This window comes from Gymnogyps californianus, chromosome 11 (genome assembly GCF_018139145.2).
Source record: "Gymnogyps californianus isolate 813 chromosome 11, ASM1813914v2, whole genome shotgun sequence".
In the NCBI taxonomy this organism is placed as follows: Eukaryota; Metazoa; Chordata; class Aves; order Accipitriformes; family Cathartidae; genus Gymnogyps; species Gymnogyps californianus.
Window position 1 is genome coordinate 12,554,839 of NC_059481.1, and position 18,811 is coordinate 12,573,649.

General features: G+C 39.1%; 1 protein-coding gene across 2 annotated transcripts in view; it reads left to right on the forward strand.

Annotated features, from left to right (window-relative positions):
* The window catches only part of GALK2 (galactokinase 2), a 50,181-nt gene extending 32,203 nt beyond the window's left edge, over nucleotides 1-17,978 (forward strand). For both annotated transcript variants that reach the window (XM_050903632.1, XM_050903633.1), the window contains exons 8-10: nucleotides 1,472-1,682; nucleotides 10,514-10,715; nucleotides 17,510-17,978. In XM_050903632.1, coding sequence (XP_050759589.1) covers nucleotides 1,472-1,682; nucleotides 10,514-10,715; nucleotides 17,510-17,717 — 621 coding nt within the window. In that variant the 3' untranslated portion in view covers nucleotides 17,718-17,978. The remainder of the gene's footprint in view (nucleotides 1-1,471; nucleotides 1,683-10,513; nucleotides 10,716-17,509) is intronic.
* Nucleotides 17,979-18,811: the final 833 nt, after the last annotated feature.

Below are 18,811 nucleotides of genomic sequence, written 5' to 3' on the forward strand. Positions count from 1 at the left end.
AGCACTGTTGGAGGAGAGCAGGAGGGTGAGAATCTATAGCAGATAGTTGGGCAGCAGATCTGCTTAAATTTCATGCTGTAACTTTGCACAAAGCAAAGCAAATACTTTTCAGACATATATGTAAATCCCATGATTTTTTTAACCCAGGAAGTTAAATGGCTTTGCTGAATTGAGGCGTAAATGATTTCAAACCAATCTCACTCAAAACCAGTGTTTATTGAAAAGGATAACAAAACACATTGGGTGAAATCTTGGCCCTGTTGATGAGGGGTTTTAACACTGCTTTGAATAGGAAAAGGATTTCATTCCCTGGTCTTGCTGCACTGGTTTAAACTCTCTGCAAACATACAGCCTGATCTGGCATACTTGGAAGCTTTAATCTCAATTTAAACGGTGCAGAACTGGAGGTGTGTCAGGTAATTACGAATACAGTAAAACGACGTTGGTACGTACCCGCTAATCTGTGTCTTACTCTGTAGTAATCTGTTGAAATTAAAGGTGGTACGTCGATAGGATCCCACAATGACCGCTTAGTATTCTTCTGTAATTCATAACATTAAAAATATTCCACCTGATAAGGAAAGCTGCTTTACTCAACCATTTTCATTAGGCACATGAGAGCATCAACACATGTAGCAACCTTCCAGAGAAAAGCCTCTCTGATATATTTCCTTTTAGGATTCTGGTGTGTTGAAGTAACTACTGTCAATTGCCAAAACATCACAAAGATACACAAAGCATGACATCATTGTCTGGAGTGGGAAAAACATCTATAACTAATTAGCATCATAGCAATCATGTAGGAACGGAGCGGATTCTGACTAACACATCGTAACCTTCCTGTAAGGCTCAAAACTTCCTTTAAATTGGATGTTAAAAGAACGTACTTAAAATTTACTTTAAACTCTAGAGATTGAGAAAGGTTACTTTTAATTCTCCCGCACAAATCTTATGCCCACTTTCATATTTTTAAGGCTCTTATGAGAAATGGTTTTAGTGACAACCTCAAATGTTCATCAGAAAACTCCAGGAGCATATTGGAATGGTCAAACTGAGTTTTAAATGTTAGAGCAAATTCTAACAGTACAGAAAGAGACTTCTTAGGGACTTTTAGTGTTACAATATCGTAGCATTTGTATAAGCAATTGTCTGAATGTGATTGTGAAAGGTTAAGAAGTGCTTGAAGTAAGAACATCCATGGAAAAGGATAAATCACTGATTTGATATCACACAAATAATGCCAGTAGGGCTTTTACAGACAATATCTGATTTGAGGGAAGAATATCTGTCATTCACAGACCTTTCATAAATAAATATGATGATTATCTGCTGTGTACTGATAGAAAGTAGCTTCTGATGGTTCCCAATTAAGAAATGAAAAGAGCAAATGGGTCTTAAAGGTGCTTATGGACAATTAAATAGTTTTAATCAGGAAGGCACAATGTTGTCTGTTTTATTTTTTGAATTTTAGCTTCTCTCAAAGTCAAAAGGCTTGGACTGGAAAAAAATGTTGAGACTCCATGATGTGCAAACCAAGCTAGGAGTTAGCTTAGAGGAAATGCTGACCATTGTCGAGGAGGTATTACATCCTGAGCCTTACAGCACAGAGGAAATTTGTAAATGCCTGGGAATTAGCCTGGAGGAGCTCCGCTCTCAGATCCTTAGTCAAAACACGCAAGATGGTAAGCATATATGAAATGGTGAGTTCTAGTGTACAATGTTTGTATTATATAAAAAGTTTATGTATTAATAAGTAGTGCAAGTGGAAGTCTTGCCAGAATACTTCCCCAGAGTCTTGGGTGGCAACTGAGAGAACTGATACCATGATTTTCATTCTAACTTTAACTTAAAATAGAGCAAAACTTTGATTTTGATTGAACTGTTTCTAAAATGGTAGAAGTAGCAGATCAGTTACCATTTTAGATTAGCCTGTGCTGTTTGAGAGTCATCTCTAAATCACCCAGGTTTTATTCTAGGGAGAAGTCTAAACTAGGCTTCCTTTTTAGGCAATAGCTCTAACAAAACCAAACATTTTGGATGGTTACAGCATCATTAAAATGAATCCTGTTTGCTCTCCCTTAACTGGTGTTAAAGACCAGCATAGATGGAGCTTGTGTTTCTGTTTTTGAATTGATAAATACATGATCACTTCATAAAAACATGCACTGGACAGCAAGTCATCTAGGTCTCTCCTGAGAAGGAAGTTTCTGTCACTATCAATATTTCTTTTCTTTTAGAAAAATGTTGGTGGAGGTGAACAATTTACTATTTAAAGTATTTGCCATGTATTATGATTATACCATGCAGTCATGAGCATTGGCACACATGGAATGGATCCTGGATGCATATAGTAGGGTTGCTAATAATACTGAATAATAGAGCATTTATGAAACAATTAATTTGCATTCACAACAAGTTTCCAGTTGAGATCAGAATCTATCTTTAAGAACTTAAAATAATCCTTGCTTCCTTGTTTCCATTCTGTAGCCTTAATACCTCTACTGTTTTGTAGTTGAATTATATCCTTACCAGTCCTTCCCAAGACTGCTTTCAGGGACATATATATTTGCTGTATATAAATCAGTAACATATCTATGTATACTGATGCTTATATTTAAATAATGTGTATATCTGGAACGATTGTAAACTTTATATATTGACCAAGGACCAGGTCCTGAATCTATAACCTGTTTTGCACCCCAGTGGTAGCAGAGAGTATGAAACTATCTTATTGTCTAATTACACTGCCAGAGGGTGCCAGGATGGAATAGGATATCTTAATCCAGCTCTTTATCGCCATAGAAAGAGTTATGATAACTGTGCTGTACGTACATGAGGAATATACTGAACCATGTACCTGCACTCTGTAACGTTTTCATGGGAAGCTACAAAGTTGTAAATCTTTTACACTGTCCCCTTACTCTCCCCTTCATGAAGCAATACAAGACTATTAACTTACAGATGTTTATACTCCTTATACCTGGTTTATAAAACAAAATTCTACAGTTCTGTAGAATTGAATTGTTTATACAGGTTATTTTGATTTTTTTCAAAAAGCAAAGTCTGGATAAAAAATTTAAACATAAAAGCTATAGAAGAAACTCAAAGGAAATTTTATACTGTGGCTCTGAGCAGCGTTTGCAGATGTTTGCCGAACAGAATCTCTTAAACTTGCATGACCGTGATTTCATTTGATAAGACCAATTAAAATGGGTTATGCTGAAAGCCTCTTTGCATGTACAATATAAAATTAAATAACAGATTTCTGTAAAACTATATGCAAAGAAGAAACAAGACAGACACAGAAAGAAGGAATCTAAATCCACTGTTTGTTTTTGTTACACACTAAACAAATTACATTTTATGTTGGCTTTGGAAAACCAGAGGCTGTTTGACAAAAGTATTTTTCTTATTTCCCCTCTACTTTCCCACTATATTTTAATGACAATGCCTGGCTTCCTCATGTGAAAGAAAACATACCGACAAATAAGTAATCTCTGCAGAGAATTTCAGAATGTTGAACTTCTTTGTTCAACATGAAGAAAGAGCCATAACATTTAGGGTATCTTTCTTCCTTTGTGCACATTTTATCAACTTTTCTGATAAAGTATTATAATGCTAAGGGTAGATTATTTGCATGAGAATTACTGTTTAGATCATTTACTGGATTCTGAGTTTTCTTTGTGGCTGAATATAAACTGTCAGTAGTTTTAATTTTTTGTATTTATCAAAACCCAGTGGTAGTTACAAATAATATTTTATACTGGCATTGTATCTCACGTTTAAGGATCTGAAAGTGCTATGTAAATATTATTTTAGCCTTAAGTCTAGCTTCCCCTCCTCTACTCCTCCAGTGATGGTACTGTATACTTACATAAAGTTTTATAAATGTATAAGGCTGACCAGATAAAAACTCCACATCCCAAAGAAAAATGGTGTGGACAGGCTTTGGGCAAGTCCCAGGCCGGGTCTGGAAGCACACAGCAACTTTGCATCCCTTGTACAGGCAGGTCCTCAAGGATTTCTGCAGTTCCCCACTGTACAGCCTACTTGTTCCCCAGGTTTGGAGAAGTACAGACGGTGCATAAAGCCTCTCTAAACTTCTTGCAGTTGTTCCTTGGCCAACTCAAAACCCGGAATTTAAATGTCCCTTGCAAATGTTTACACACGGATTGCACTTGTGGCTTCTGAACATCTCTAGAAAAAATAATATTTATTACTTTCTAAGGTGCCCTGTGCCATAATTTTGGCTTGGACTTGAGTGCTTCACAGAACATTTAGTGTGTGGTGATTGTGGGACATTAAATATTTATAAGCTTCACCACAAAAGGATATTCTCCTGTAAAACAGTGTATTCCTTTAACCATGAAATGTTTTTTTCCTTCTTAAATGAGATATTTTTAAACCCATTTTTCCTTTTCATGTATAAAATTGTAATCTAATTTTGACATTTAAACCTGGGAATGAAATCGCCATGGGAGGAGCAGGCATCCATTTGCTGTGTGGATTTGGTCGTTTAACTGCCCTCCTGTTTGTCCCCTGGAAGGAGACTTCTGAATCTGTGCCGTAGCTTCAATGAGTGGTGCTTGAATAGCCTTTCGTTCCCACTGCCAAGTAATTTGTATTAATGGTGATCTCAGTGCAGGAACAGTTTCAACTTCATTTGCACAGACAGGCGTACGTGAAGGTGGACTCTCAGATGTTCTGTCAGGCTGCTCTGGGATACATAAAGCTTAGTCGTGTGCATTTGTAGAGTGCCCTTGCCTGACATGGACAGAAGTTACCTCCAAACTGGTAGACCTAAGAGCATTTCCCAGGTCGAGGGTCCAGGTGCCTACTCCAGCCTCAGCCTGATCCATGTCATGGAGAAATTTGGGAACATACCATCCCCTTCCACAAAAACGTGGTTTACTTGGGATGAGCCCCAGAGAGGTGGCTGCTCCAGGAAGATGCCATACAGCTACCTGGAGGATGCAGGCCTTTGGAGTGTGCCACAGGTTAGGCACAGACACTGAATGGTCTAGGTTAGTTGCAAAAGCCTTGCTAAAGCTAGCATTCCTCTGGAGGAAGAACCACTTTAAACCAGTAGTTATCATAATCTCGAAGCAGGTGTCTACTAAATGCGTCACTGAATCTAGCAATGACTCGTCCCCTGGTTTATTTTCAGAAAGCCAGATTGCAAACAGTTACTTGAGCAGTCCCAGTAGAGTAACTGTTCCCCACTTCGAGTAGGGGGTTCACAATCTGGCTCAAATTAAAGCCATCTGGCAGCATTTTCTTATATACATTATGAGCCAGAAACCTTCACCCTCATCATGTTCAATCAGCAGGATGCCTAACAGAGAAGGGTACTATTCCACATGAGTAATGGTGGTAGAAACTGTCCCCTACATGATTTCGCGTCGGTGAGTTTTTCCTGTTGTAAATTTCTAACAGTCTCATCAGCCATGTGTAGCTCATTAATCTGCAATGAAACATATCTTAAGAAGCTGCCAAAGCAACTAGAAAAAAATATATAGCCCGAAGAGGTTGGTCTTTAGCTAAAGGTCAGATAGAATTGTACAGGAAGCCTCTAAAGAAAGGAATCTGCTGAAGTTGAAGCTGTAACAAATAATATGAGTTGCTGAGAAGCCACAATGTTCAATTACAAAGAAAAAAATAATCCCTGTAAATGGAGTGGACAGGTTTGCACAATTTTTGTAAAGCTAAAATTAAAAATATGACCATACAGTTGAAAACCCACAGTAAACATTTCTGTTATATTTAATTAACCCACAGTTACTTGGGACTAATAGCCCAGGACTTTTGTTTGTTTTTAAGAGATTTTATATGGATTTTGGACAAACTTGCATTAATGTTAGTCTGCTGTGTCTTAACAACTTGGAAGGTTCTTGCTGCAGTGCGAGCTATTAGTGCACTGGAAACTGTCACCATTTCTTTCAAGGGCATTTGGTGGTTTGTAAGTGAATTGAATCTACCTGTTCATGGATGACATTACAGAAATCCTCTGCAGAGGAGAACGCTAGGGTGCAGAGAATCCACAAAGGGTCAGCAAGAGTTGCTGACATTCTCTGAAAAATAGATAAGGACTGGTCATACAAAGCAGTTCACAGTGGAGGAGGTTCCTTGTAGAAGATTTACTGTGTCCTCTTTGAAACTTCAGAACCACAGTTAGTGAGGCTATGACCTGGAAGGTGGATTAGCTGCTCCAATAGCAGGCTGAATACAGGTGAAATGTGTTAAAAACTTAGTGATAAAATGTCACTAAGAGCAGACCCAGGTATAGGATTCATTGTCCTCCTTAAAGTTTTCTTTGGTCTCATTTTGACTTTTCAGGTTTACTTTAGTTTCTTCTGATCTGTATCTGTTTCAATCCATAAAAGGTATCGCTCACCCTCACTTGAGTCTACAAGAAACTTTTTCTGTGTGCAGCTGATACCATACAAAATAAATCACAGTCTCCATACTGTCTTTTCAGAAGGGGACAAAAGAGACCCTGAGATTCTGATCGTGTGAGTGTGTCTAGGTCTAAAATCAGACAGTTCATTCCTGCACGGCAGCGAGCTACGCAGAACGTGGCAGAGAGGGAATGTGTAGTGATTTTCAAAGAACAGTTTTTGAGAGCATGATTCTGGTCAGAGACCAGATCCTCAGCCGATACAAATCTCCATCAGTCAAAATGGCGCTACGTCATTTTAAACAAGCAGAGCACCTGGACTGGATATTGCCCGTTACTTGAGACATGCCCTAGACAATTACTCTGAGGTCAGCGTGGCAGCCAGCTAGTTTTATTGCACCAGAGGTTTTAGGTTCCTCTCTAGTCACCAGAGCAATGGGTACCACAGGGCAATCCGGGTTTCGGGTGGGATAAACGGTTCCCTAACCTGCCCTTTTCACTGACAGAAGATGGAGCTGAAGGTACCTATACCCCTAATTTGAAAATAAATTTAAGCAGGAGAAACCAGGCCTTTATAGTTTACTGGATTAGGAAAGTATATTTACATTTTCAGTCAGATTAAGTACCTAATTTCCATACACTATAGCAGATTTAAGGATCCACATGCTTTTAAGAATCGGGCATTAGTTCTCTAAACCCTGCTTTTTTGCTCTCCTTTGAGCACCACAGAGGGTAAGACCATATAGCCCAGTCCTGTGCAACACCGAAGGTTTACTTTGAGGGCTTCAGTTTTTCCTCTTTCAGAGCACTCCAGCCCTAGCTCAGATATAAACTAATCAGTCGTGCGCACTTTGGTTTTGTTTCTTTTAACCGTGACAGAGTATGGCTTAGGAAATCAGTCCTTTTTAATTGTAAAAAATGTGGCTGCATGAAGCATGCAGATTCGAATCAGTTTCTGCACTCTTCTAAAATCACAGCCTCCATAGCTCTTTGGCTTGTCCTATTAATTCAGATTTTATGTATGTGGAGGTAATATACAGGCTGTGATGTAGCAAGGAGATTCCAATATAGATGTAATTTTTGGAAATATCATGTGTGCTCTGCTGTCTTTTATTATATAGAGATGGTTAGTTGGACTACCCATTCAAACAGAAGAGATACCTGAGGGTTTCTCTATTACCAGAGGCATTGGGTGTTGAAAGCCAAAAATATGTGAATCGTTTCATTATTTTAGAATAGGACTTACAGAGTACAGAGGTGTTTGCTGTCCTGAAGATAATTTTACCTGAACGGTACACTGCCAGAGAGGAAAGGCAAACTATAAAAAAAATTTTTTAAACACAAACGTAATTTTCTGAAATAAAATGCTGCCTGTAACCAGCCAATAGCTAATGTAATGATACCAGCCTTTAACCAATACTAATTCGGTAAACGTCCACAAAGGAGTCTGAAAATAACGTACAGTGGCTCTTTCTCACTTGAGAACTGCCCGAAAGGATTGCTTTTGCATCGAGAGAAAGCCAGTGTCAAGGTAGGAAATTTTCCCCTACACGGAGTGGCTCTCCTGGGAGCGAATGCTGTCAAGGACACAGCTCAGATCGTTTGGCTGGCAGCCAGTAGCTGGAGCGCCCATTCTGGCTGCCAATTCATAACATGACGAGCACAACGCAACCCCAGAGATTTTTAAGGTAATCTGGCCAGTAGAGCATTGCTCTACCAAAGGGTGGTCTCCGAATCAATCACAGCCTTTGGCAAGTCTGTTGCCTTACAATTGAAACCAGACATGTTTTCAGTTCATTCTTTGGGTTACTACTGTTCAATGGTGATTTACAAGAGAGTGTGAGCTATGGCAATCTCTCACGCAACTTTAGATATTCCCTAAACGAATGCACATTTAGAAATCTCCTTGCTCTAAAACAATAGCTTTTAAGAAGAGAATATTTAAAGAGAAACCATCCTTAAAAATAGGCCAAGCCGCCTTTCTTCAACATTCAAAAATACTGAGGCATCGCTCTGCAAAACACGGTGCAAGTAACTCCAGCAGCAACAAAATACAGTGGGGTAAAACACACCTCTAAATGGGAAACCAAACTATGCTCGTCCTGTGTGATCACTCTCAAGGTGATGTTTCTGGGGGCACTCCATTTTCTCATTTCTGTCCTCGTTTGAAGTGCATTCAGAAGGCCTGTGCAAAAGACAGCAACACAGGGTTTGTCAGTAGCAGGCTGTATTGAATTACAAAATAAATATCACCAGAAGCAATATCACCAGCAGTAGCAGAACACTGCTATGTTCAATGTTTCTCTATCATTTTAGACTACTTGTGTCTCTCTCAGCACTGTATTTTCAGTATTTACAGTTGTGATTTACACTTACTCTGGAGAAATAAAAAGGGATTATACAGGTGCTGATGAAGTTTTAGTCTGTAAGGGTTGCAATCTGGAGTGTACATACGAGAGACTTAATACTGGACACAATTTTATTTCCAGTCTTTCAAGGAAGATTTCTGCATATACTTGCAAATGTAGATTGCTGAAATCATCAGAAGTGGTTCCAGAACTTGGCTGTCTCCACAGAACAGCCAAGCAGGAACACCATGTGTCTGGGTGAGATAGCGAGTTCTGTTTTGAATACAGGGCTTGTCTCTCCTCTCCTTTTACCTCTACTCGAGTGTTTCATCGGCCATTTTAGAAAGCAAGAGAGACCAGAAGCTGAAATGAGGAGAGAGACCTTGCTCTAAAAGAGAATTTACATGTAGAAAGAAAATGAGGGATGTGCTGAGGTGCTATAAAAAGAGTGTGCTTGAGTTGTGATGAAATAAGGAAACATACTGCAGTAGGCGCTCCACATAGAGAATAAAGTCCACTTATCTAATCTTTACCACCCAAACAGCTCAAGTAAACCCATTTAATTATAATTTCAGTTATGTCACGCATGCTTCTGGTGAACAGTACTTCCTCAATAGCGGCCATGGTATTAAAGCAAACAGAACTATGGAGAGAAAAACAATGAACTACAACACGAACGTGGGAAAGGCAGATCAATTCTCAGATATTAGTTGCAAACCAAACCCTCCTGTAAATAGGAGTAGCTTGAGGAGCCTTTAACCACAGCCATCCCCTTCTTTTTTATGCCCCGCTGTTCAGGCTTGGTGGAGGTCTCTATCCCGACGGCCACACAGGTTTGGGCACCCCCCCCACCCTTCCCAGAGGAACTGCTTTTTCATTGCACAATAGAAAGATTTTAGCCAAAATCCTTGCACTAGCCTTTGATCTTAGTAGGTCAATACCTGTCTAGGCTTGACATCTCTTCACATCCACGCAGGCAGCACTGACACTCCGGCTGGTAACACACACCAAAAATAAACCCTGAAAACCAAACTGAAAGCACCTGTGCTCTTCACTGTACCTTTAATCTAGTATTATTTACAGTCAGGGTGAGCCTGCACCATTGTGAAAATATTTGAGAGGGCTTCCTTACCTATGCACCAGGAAATATGGATAATAGCGTTTTTGTTAATCTCAGTTTCAAAAAAAAAAAAAAATAAAAAAAAGGGGTTGGTGGCTTTTTGTGCTTTGGTGGTTGTGTTTTTCAAGAAAAGGTCCATCCGCACAGTTACATAATTGATGCAGGTTTGGCCTGCAGCAGTCACACACAACGCCCTGGTCAGCAGGTGCTGGCCGACAGCTGCCTGCAGGGCACTGGGTACCTTTCTGGCGTTCTCATGACTCAGTTTTGCTGGTATTTGAAAGCCTGAGAGCTTTAGATTAATGCCCTAATGCGTGTCGCTGCGAACTCTTGAACTTGTGGCTTGCCTCTGCAAAGTAAAAGGAGAGATTGGGTCTGTTCAGTGACACCAAATAACCAGAGCATGTGCATGAAGTTCTCAACATGAAAAAAAATTTGTGCATTGTGTTTTGATGAACTCAAAATACTATTTCATTAGGGCTTTTAAAGAAGATACAGCTGAGCTTTTGCAGAAGACGCTTAGCCTAGAGAGTTCTAATATAAAATATGAATTACTAAAAAAATATAGTTCTACCATGTTTTTGTATGTTCCTTTTGTAGTGAATATTAATGGATAACTGTAGTACTTAATATTTTCATTTCATTTAGTTTCCACCTTTAAGTTATACCAGCGTGCAAAGCATGTGTATAGTGAAGCTGCCAGAGTGCTGGAATTTAAGAAGATATGCAATGAAGCACCTGCCAATGCAATCCAGCTGCTGGGAGAATTAATGAACCAGAGCTATATCAGCTGCAGGGAAATGTATGAATGCAGCTGTCCTGAACTGGATCGGCTGGTAGACATCTGCCTGTAAGTTTTGACCACAAGGAAGAGTAATCGCCTGTTGAGAATATTGTTTGAATTGATGAGAAAATATGACATCGTTGGCTATTGCAATTTTAAAATGAAAGTATTCTTGTCTCTTATTACAAAATTAATCTCCTGCAGGGACATTACATGGTCAATTGTTTCCCTGCTGACATCTGTGTAATACTTTCAGATGAAAGCTGCAGTTTATGGCTTTATTACAGACTTTGCTTTTGGACTGACTCATCATCACAAGTGTTACGTTAGACTGTTGGCTATTCTTTTTTTAAGTTGTAGAAGTAGTCATAACTGGTTTTCTTAAAACATCATCTTAGTTGTTCCATGTGAACTCGGTTACTTTTTGTGTATTTCTTAACCATTTCAGAACTGCCGCCATGGGAATTCCAGGGCATAAGCAAGCTGTTCTACATTCTTAGGTTGCCTTGAAATCATAATGGTATATTGTGAAATGCTATTGCATTTTTTTCAATTTAAAAAAAATGTTGTCTAGGGTATCAGATAGGTTGGACAGCGTTTCACCGTTTAAAAGATGAGTGTGTTCACTGTTACAATGGCTAACACTCTGCTTCTCCTCTCTGCATTGTGTGTCTGAGCTTTCCCCACATTATTCAGTCTCCATCTCTGCCCCAGCCTCATTCTTTTAGCTGGGTTCCCTAACTCAGTTTGGCCGCGATAAAACAAGCCCTCTCAACTCCAAAACACATTTCCTGAGTGTCATTTTGTCCCTTCTCTTCTCCCTCTGTTCCTCCCCAGTTTCATATCCTCTAGCCAGAATAAACTGAGTTTGAGAAATGGCATGAAGTGAGCTGGAAATCACAGGTTGTTGTGTGTAGCAGGCTGTTATTTTCATAACTCTGCTACAGTGGATGATGAGATCTGGTAGAACCATGTGTTAATACAGAAAGTAAAAACGAATACTTAGTACTCACATGCTACATACTATTTCATCCATAGCACAGGACCAGCATGAAAGGATGTACACATTTCAGTCCCTCTTAATTTCCATTTTTCTGGCACATTTAGTCATGGGACAGACATGTTATGCTAACTTTGATCTAAATTCAGTGCCTATAGAAGGAATCCAGTGGTTGGTGATCATTTTAACAGTGGCTTGGGGGAATAAACAGCTGCCCACCTGAGCTTTCCCACCATTACTCCATCCCTGCCTCTGTCCCAGCCACCTTCTCCCAGCTGCTTCCCTCATTCACTTCATCATGGCTCCTGGTGATGCCACCTTCATAGTTCTGCTCATCTGTTATGGTTCCTACTTCTCCCTGGAGAAGGGTGTGCTTAGTTTGGGAAACTCTGCCCTAAGCCAGAGCATTACTGCCTTGCCAGAAGGGGAATGTAGGGTGCCATACGTGTTTGCAGGCCTGAGGTCAAGAAATGTTTCACTGTCTTTTAGAAGCAAATATCCCATCCTCTTTCTGTATCTTTCAGTCTTGAAGAAAGCAGAAACTGTTTCAATTTGAAGCTAAAAAAAAAAAAAGAATACCTTACCACCTAAAAGTGGAAAGTTACAAAAATATGTCTTTACCAGCAACTGGCTTTTTTTTTGTTTGTTTTGAACTAAGAAATTAGTCTGGCTTATAATGAAAATACGAATCTTACAAACATGCAATTTGCCATATGCTTTCTTACTTCTATACTCATGCGGATTTTGTAAGTTGTAATACCCACTTACCAGGTTTGTAAATGGATAGAGTATGACACAGATGATTCTTTAGGTTAGTCTGATTTCTTTTGCAGACAAGATGGAATGGCCTCTGAGCCAGAAAACTACAAACTTAAAAACTGAACAGAAGACTTTTGGACATGCACAGATTATTTTGCATATGGGATACACATGCTGTTTTGTGATAAAACACAGAGAAGCCCTGATAGCCATTGGACAGTCTGATAGTAATTTAGCAATACAATTTTTGTTCCTTCTCTTGGGAGCCAATCCAGTACGTAACTCACAGGCTATGTTCAGTTTATTGTATCATGTAACGATCACATAATAGAATAAGCTACGACAGTCACTCCGTGGGGCAATTCCACCATGGTTATCCCAGCTACTCAAAGGGAACTGCTGATCTGTGTGTGAGAAGGGAGCCTCTCTCCAGAGTCAGCTGAAGACAGAAACTATGCTCTACTGAATTATCAGAAATCTTGGGCTACAAAGTGTTGATCCAGTGCAAGGTATCAGCACTGCCCGTTCTGTGACACCACTGACAGAGGAAAAGCCTTAAAACTTAATATCTGCATTATTTTTAGGTGCAGTAACTACCCAATGTTGATGCCTCAGTCAGTAGCATCTGATGACTGAACTTTGCAAAAGTGACTCGCCATTTTAAGTGTCTTCACTTAGGGTATCCGGCTTGAATCATACTGATAGGGCCTGGGAGAAAACTATCCTGTTTCAAGTAGGGGAAAACAAGTAGGTATGAACTGATAAGATCTGCACTACAGCATGGAGTTACCTGTGCTACATTTAAATAAGCTAGCATGGATGCTAGCAACAGTCTCTTGGAGCATGAAGCTCAGCATGGGGATGGAAATTCTGTTTCTCATTTATGCTGAGCTCTGTGCTTTCACGGCTAGACAGCTGCTGCTCTCTGAGCTAGCTTGGGTATCGTGACACTGACTTGCAGGCAGTAGCATAGACACGGCCACAGAACCCAAAGGAAAGGAGTACGCAGAGGATTTTAGTAAATTAAATTAAAATTAATCAGAGCATTTCAGTTCCAGGGACCAAAATATAAATAGTGAAGGAAAAAAAAGTGATGTGTGTGCCTGGATTTCTAACTTACCAGCAGAAGAGCCCACAGCTAGTATAATGAGCATAGCTAAGCACCACAGTGGAGTGTCATTCGTGTGAAACGATTTTTAATTGGTATGTTAAAATTATTTAATCTGGGGGTTTTTTATTACATTCATTGCACAGAAACAAGTAAATTATTTGTTCGTTATTCTTTACAGTCTTGTCCCATCAAGAGTATTTCCTAAGAAATGTATCTTTCTTCTCTAGAAGTCTGATATTCTGTAATGTTTTTCTGATTTTGTGATTAGATTTCTAAAAGCGTATAGCTATTCTAGACGAATGCAGCTTAAGCCAGCATCTAATTTTTGGAAACTATTGGAAAAAAGTCTTCACTTTTCTCAAGTTGTACATTAAAAAACTAAGGGACATAAAATCACTAGTCACTCTAGGAAAACTTGGCTGATGTGATTATAGAAATGGCCAGGAAGTACATAAATTACATTCTTTACTTACAATGATACACAGCTGCCCTGTAACTTTAAAAAGCCTTTCCAAAAATACATTCCACAGAATTGCCCGAGTCTACTGCTGCTCTCTCCTTACAAGGTTTAAACTGTGAAGAGTAATCTGCATATCCAGATGTTTTCTGTTTTGCCTAGATCTTTATGTTTTACTGTACAACTGCTGCCAAGAAAGAAAGGGATCCATACTTGCTGTGGTTTGTAGTGCTGAAAACTGTAACCACTAGTTGGTCAGTTGTTTTTTTCTCTCTTTGCAAAGACAGAAGACTTGTACTTTCTCTAACCTATCTCATGCTGTTAATAGCCGGTTTACCTGTTAGTCCTTTAAAGTAAGTAACACGGAAGATTCGCTAAAAAATTAAGGAACAAAAAAATTGGATCTGAGCTCCTGAATTCGTTGGGTACTTTTGAAAATCTCTCAGAATCCTTGAGTGTTGCAAATAACTTACTTTCATTCTCTTATTCTCCATCTTTTGGTGGTGTAAATCCTGATACTTTTTGTGTGACCAGCTGTGCCCCTTGCAGTTGAAAATAGCTGAATCCTCTCTGACACTTTGAAAAGATACAGTTTTTACATTACATCCAGGTGCATTATGGTAGCCGAGACAACTCTGCATTTTATCAAGACTCTTACCGCTGATGATTTTCGTAAAGCTGCAAAGCCTGGAGTCATGGCACAATTTGAAAATTCAACAAAACAAACAAAAAACCACCCTACAAAAAGAAGTTCGCAGCTCTTTCAGAGCCAGAAGGGCTTAAAGATGCTACCCAAATGCACACTAAGCTACAAAACAGAATAAGTGTAATACCCCCCTCCCCATTTATATATTTAAATCTCATGTTAACTCCATGCTTTCCAAATAGCTGGTTCATAATTTTGAGTATTTCGAATTAACAATATTGCTCTGATTTTTTCACCTCTTACAGCACAATTATTTTTAAAATGAGGTACTGCAGTGTCTTCCCTATCGCTTCCATATACCAAACTATGGGACTTCGGTTTTTATTCCTCTTTCCTTTGCTGCAGTACTCATGGTTTTACTCTCATTTACACACACACCCTTCCTCATAAGATAATTCTCTTTTTATCCAGTGAATACTGGAACAAGATATATAAACTCTTCAAGAAGCAAAGGCCAGAACCTGGGACTGGGAGCTGAGCTTCCCTAACACTGGACTACAGATACATTATCTTTCTTGTGTGCTCCGTCTCTCCCTCTATTACTTGTCCTCAGAGCTGCAGCATAGCCCAGGTGGTGCACAGGGTACTTTCCCACGTGTTAAATCCATGTTGCCCGCTGTGTGGGTGAGCGCTCCATCCACAAGATTATTGTCTGCTCACACTCCTCTTCATAAATGCCTGATTTGGATGCCAGTGCACAAGAAGAGAGAGTCTGGCTATGAATCCCACTTTAGCAGAGGAATCTAGCTTAGGACTGAACTGATTAAGACTCGAAAAAAGACAGTTTCAGACCTGTTCCAAAGTTAACTTTCTCATGTTTGATCTAGATACCTCCCACGCACCGCATCTCCAGTAGGTGCGGAATTAGGTGCTCACTTCTGAACTCGTCTAATATCAGGTACCTAGTTTTCAGACGTTACAGCACTGCCCATCAAAACGCCAAGTTCCTCAGCATTAAGCCCCAAGTGTGTAATCATATCACCACATTTGAAACTGTTAGCCACAGTATTTTGAAACACAGTGACTTCAGCTCTGAAACAGGCATATTTTCTGTCTACATTATACTTTATTTTAACTAAGTATTTTAAAATGACTCAGTAAAAATGAGGCATGAGCATAACCACAGAGAATTATGAAATCAATAAAAGGTTCAGAACAATTCTGAAGGGATTTCAGTTGCCTACCAAAATAAAAGCCAGACACCATCTGAAATACAAAGTTCTGACTGAGGTAACAGACCAAATGCGTACAGACAGCTGATTTAGCAGACTCTGAAAAGCGTATTGGGCCTTATGAAGTCGATGGGAATTTCCCTATTGATTGCAATTGAGACTGCATTGGATCCTGCTCATTTTAGGAGGTTGCTCCATGGACCAGAAACTACAAAAATTGCATCAGAGAATGAGTGGCTTACAGGAATAATAATAATAAAAAAACACCAACAGGAAATAAAGAATGAACATAAAATCGAGTCAATATGAAGGGTGGCACCACACAGACACGCTGAAGAAAGTGTTTCTGTTCAAGAAGAGACGTAAGCATGTTTAGAATCAAACACATATGTAAGTACTTGCTTGAAATATGACCTAAACCTCTACTAACCCAGCAGTATACCAGATTCATTTAACATAAAATGCACATATGAAAAATTACCACAGCCTACTCAGAATGAGCTGTCATTTTCCAATGTTATTCACATGATGCCGTCTCTCCCTCAAACACATTCTAGGACTGGTAAATCTCTCCGTGCATGGCTATTGGAAACATATCAAAAGTATTTGTTTGCAAATCAGATGAGATCTCTCATGAGAATAAGATTTCAAATGAGATTTCTAAATCATCCTGTTCTGACTAGGTTAGAAAAGCCCCAAAGAAATTTATTACATGGTATTTTCCTACTTTTTCTGAATCTAAGTAAACATCAGGAACACAGGTAAGCAAACTAACGAAAATAATTCTACTAAATTCTAATGAGATGGCGTCTGAATCTTGCAGAGTAATGGCATGGGATTTGCTGTAGGACATTTCTGGCAGGCCGGTATCTTGAGGCTGGGAATGGTTTATATTTTGGACGTCGTTTATTTGTCATTGTTCTTTCTATTCACCCTCCTTATAAGAGCTTTTTTTTCTTCGGGGACTAAATTCTTATTTTACCTCTGCTGCTGTAAATCTGTTAAGTTCATGAGGTCCCTCTAAAGAGAGATACCCAACTCTGTCCATTCAGCATAAACAGATGTTTGAGTGCAGTGACTCCGTATGACTTTTTAAGAGTTTCTGAACTCTCCTTTTCTTGACTGGCACGCTCAGCAGTCCTGCAGAAGCCTGTGAAACTTCAGCATGTTTTAGATCTGTCCTGGAAGAATAGAGCTATTTGTCTTTGCCACATTAGAAAATGGCTTGCATGCCTGCATCCTGTGCAATTAGTTTATGAACCCTCTTTTGTTATTTTTGTCATGTATTTCTGTTTTCACTTCTGATGTCTTATGAATGTTGCTAACACAGTTCCTTTCCTCTCCTGCTTTCTTCGTCTCAGCTATGCTGTGATCCTTAAAACAGCTGATGCTGAAGCGTTATAAAAGAAGGTGACTTTTGGAATTGACAGAAGTGACTACATTGCAGTGTAAAGCGTCAGCATTTTTTTTTTGTCCAAAACGGTAACTGCAAATTGCTGTAATGTTGCATACAACCAGGTGAACTTCAGAAGAATCAGATGACATAGATGTGTTTTGAGTAAAGTATTCACTAGTTTTCTATAGGAATTTTATGTATGACAAATTACCCCTTTTTGGTTTATTTTACATGATTTTTTTCTGTTATTTTGTTTTAGGCAATTTGGGGCCAGTGGGTCACGTCTGACTGGAGCTGGATGGGGTGGCTGCACTGTGTCAATGGTGCCTACTGACAAGCTGAACACTTTCCTAAAAAGTGTAAAAAAAACTTATTACCAAACCGATGTCCAAAGGTTAGCATTAGAGAATAATAGTCTGTTTGCTACCAAACCTGGAAGAGGAGCTTTGGTTTTTGTTGAGGCCTAAAGAACGTAAAAATTTTAAAGAAACTATGTAGGGCATTTAGAACTGGCAGTACTTCCCATGCCACAGTAAATGAATGCCTTTTCTCGTTTTTATTGTAATGAGCAGTTGCTATTATCAAAATATACTTCTGAAGAAGTGATTAAAAGAAAACTCTTTGATTATAAAGGGGTTTTTTCCGTACTAAAAATATCTTTCAGTATAAACATTGATTTACAAAAACCTATTGACAAGGAAAACTGAAATTGAAATAAAGATGATACTTTGTTACAGTGGATCTCTCTTCTTTCCTGTTTACTGTCATAAAAGTAAGACCGGGGGAGCAATGAGCTATTTCATTGTAGGGTAGGAGCCTTGCAATGTTTGCAGGGCTGTTCGGTGCTTATTCTCTTCAGGTGCTGGATATTACTTTGTTTAGAGTGTCCTGCGAAAACGGAAGATTAAACTGAAGCATTCAGAAAATTGGAAGGACCTTGCTAAACATTAGAAGTTTTATACTCTCCTCAAATAGGATTATTACTGTTGTAATTAATGATGATATTGGAGGAGCACCTGCAGGCCGAGTAAAATATTAGGAATACATTATGTTAAGCAGGAAAACTTTCCTTCTAGCTATGCTTCTTATGTATCTTTGTGCAAGGGTGACTTGTTGTGAAAGTTTCAACAAAAATGAATGCTATCTGTGAGCTGTACAATATGACAACATACTTCCCTAAATGAACGAACAAATAATGAAGCAAAGTTTGGTTTTGAGTTATCCAAACACCATATTCTAATTGTTGAATCCTAGCTGTGCTTCTACAAGGTAGAGCATTTGCATTTCTATGCAAAACTGTTACAAAGAATTAAATGTAATCCATTGACCAGGTAAAAACGCAATTAAAATCTATAAGGAATAATAATAAAGGAGATAATTCACTCAGTTGTATTAAGCAAAAGTAAATAGGTAAGACCAAGAGTAAATGTCATTGACATATTGACAAACTCCTATCTCACTCCCACTTTGCATTCCTGACAATCTCAAGGTTGTAACTGCAATGCATCGGCAGTACAGCGCCGCAGTTCATAACCCACCTCCTCACCAGGAGAAACGATTG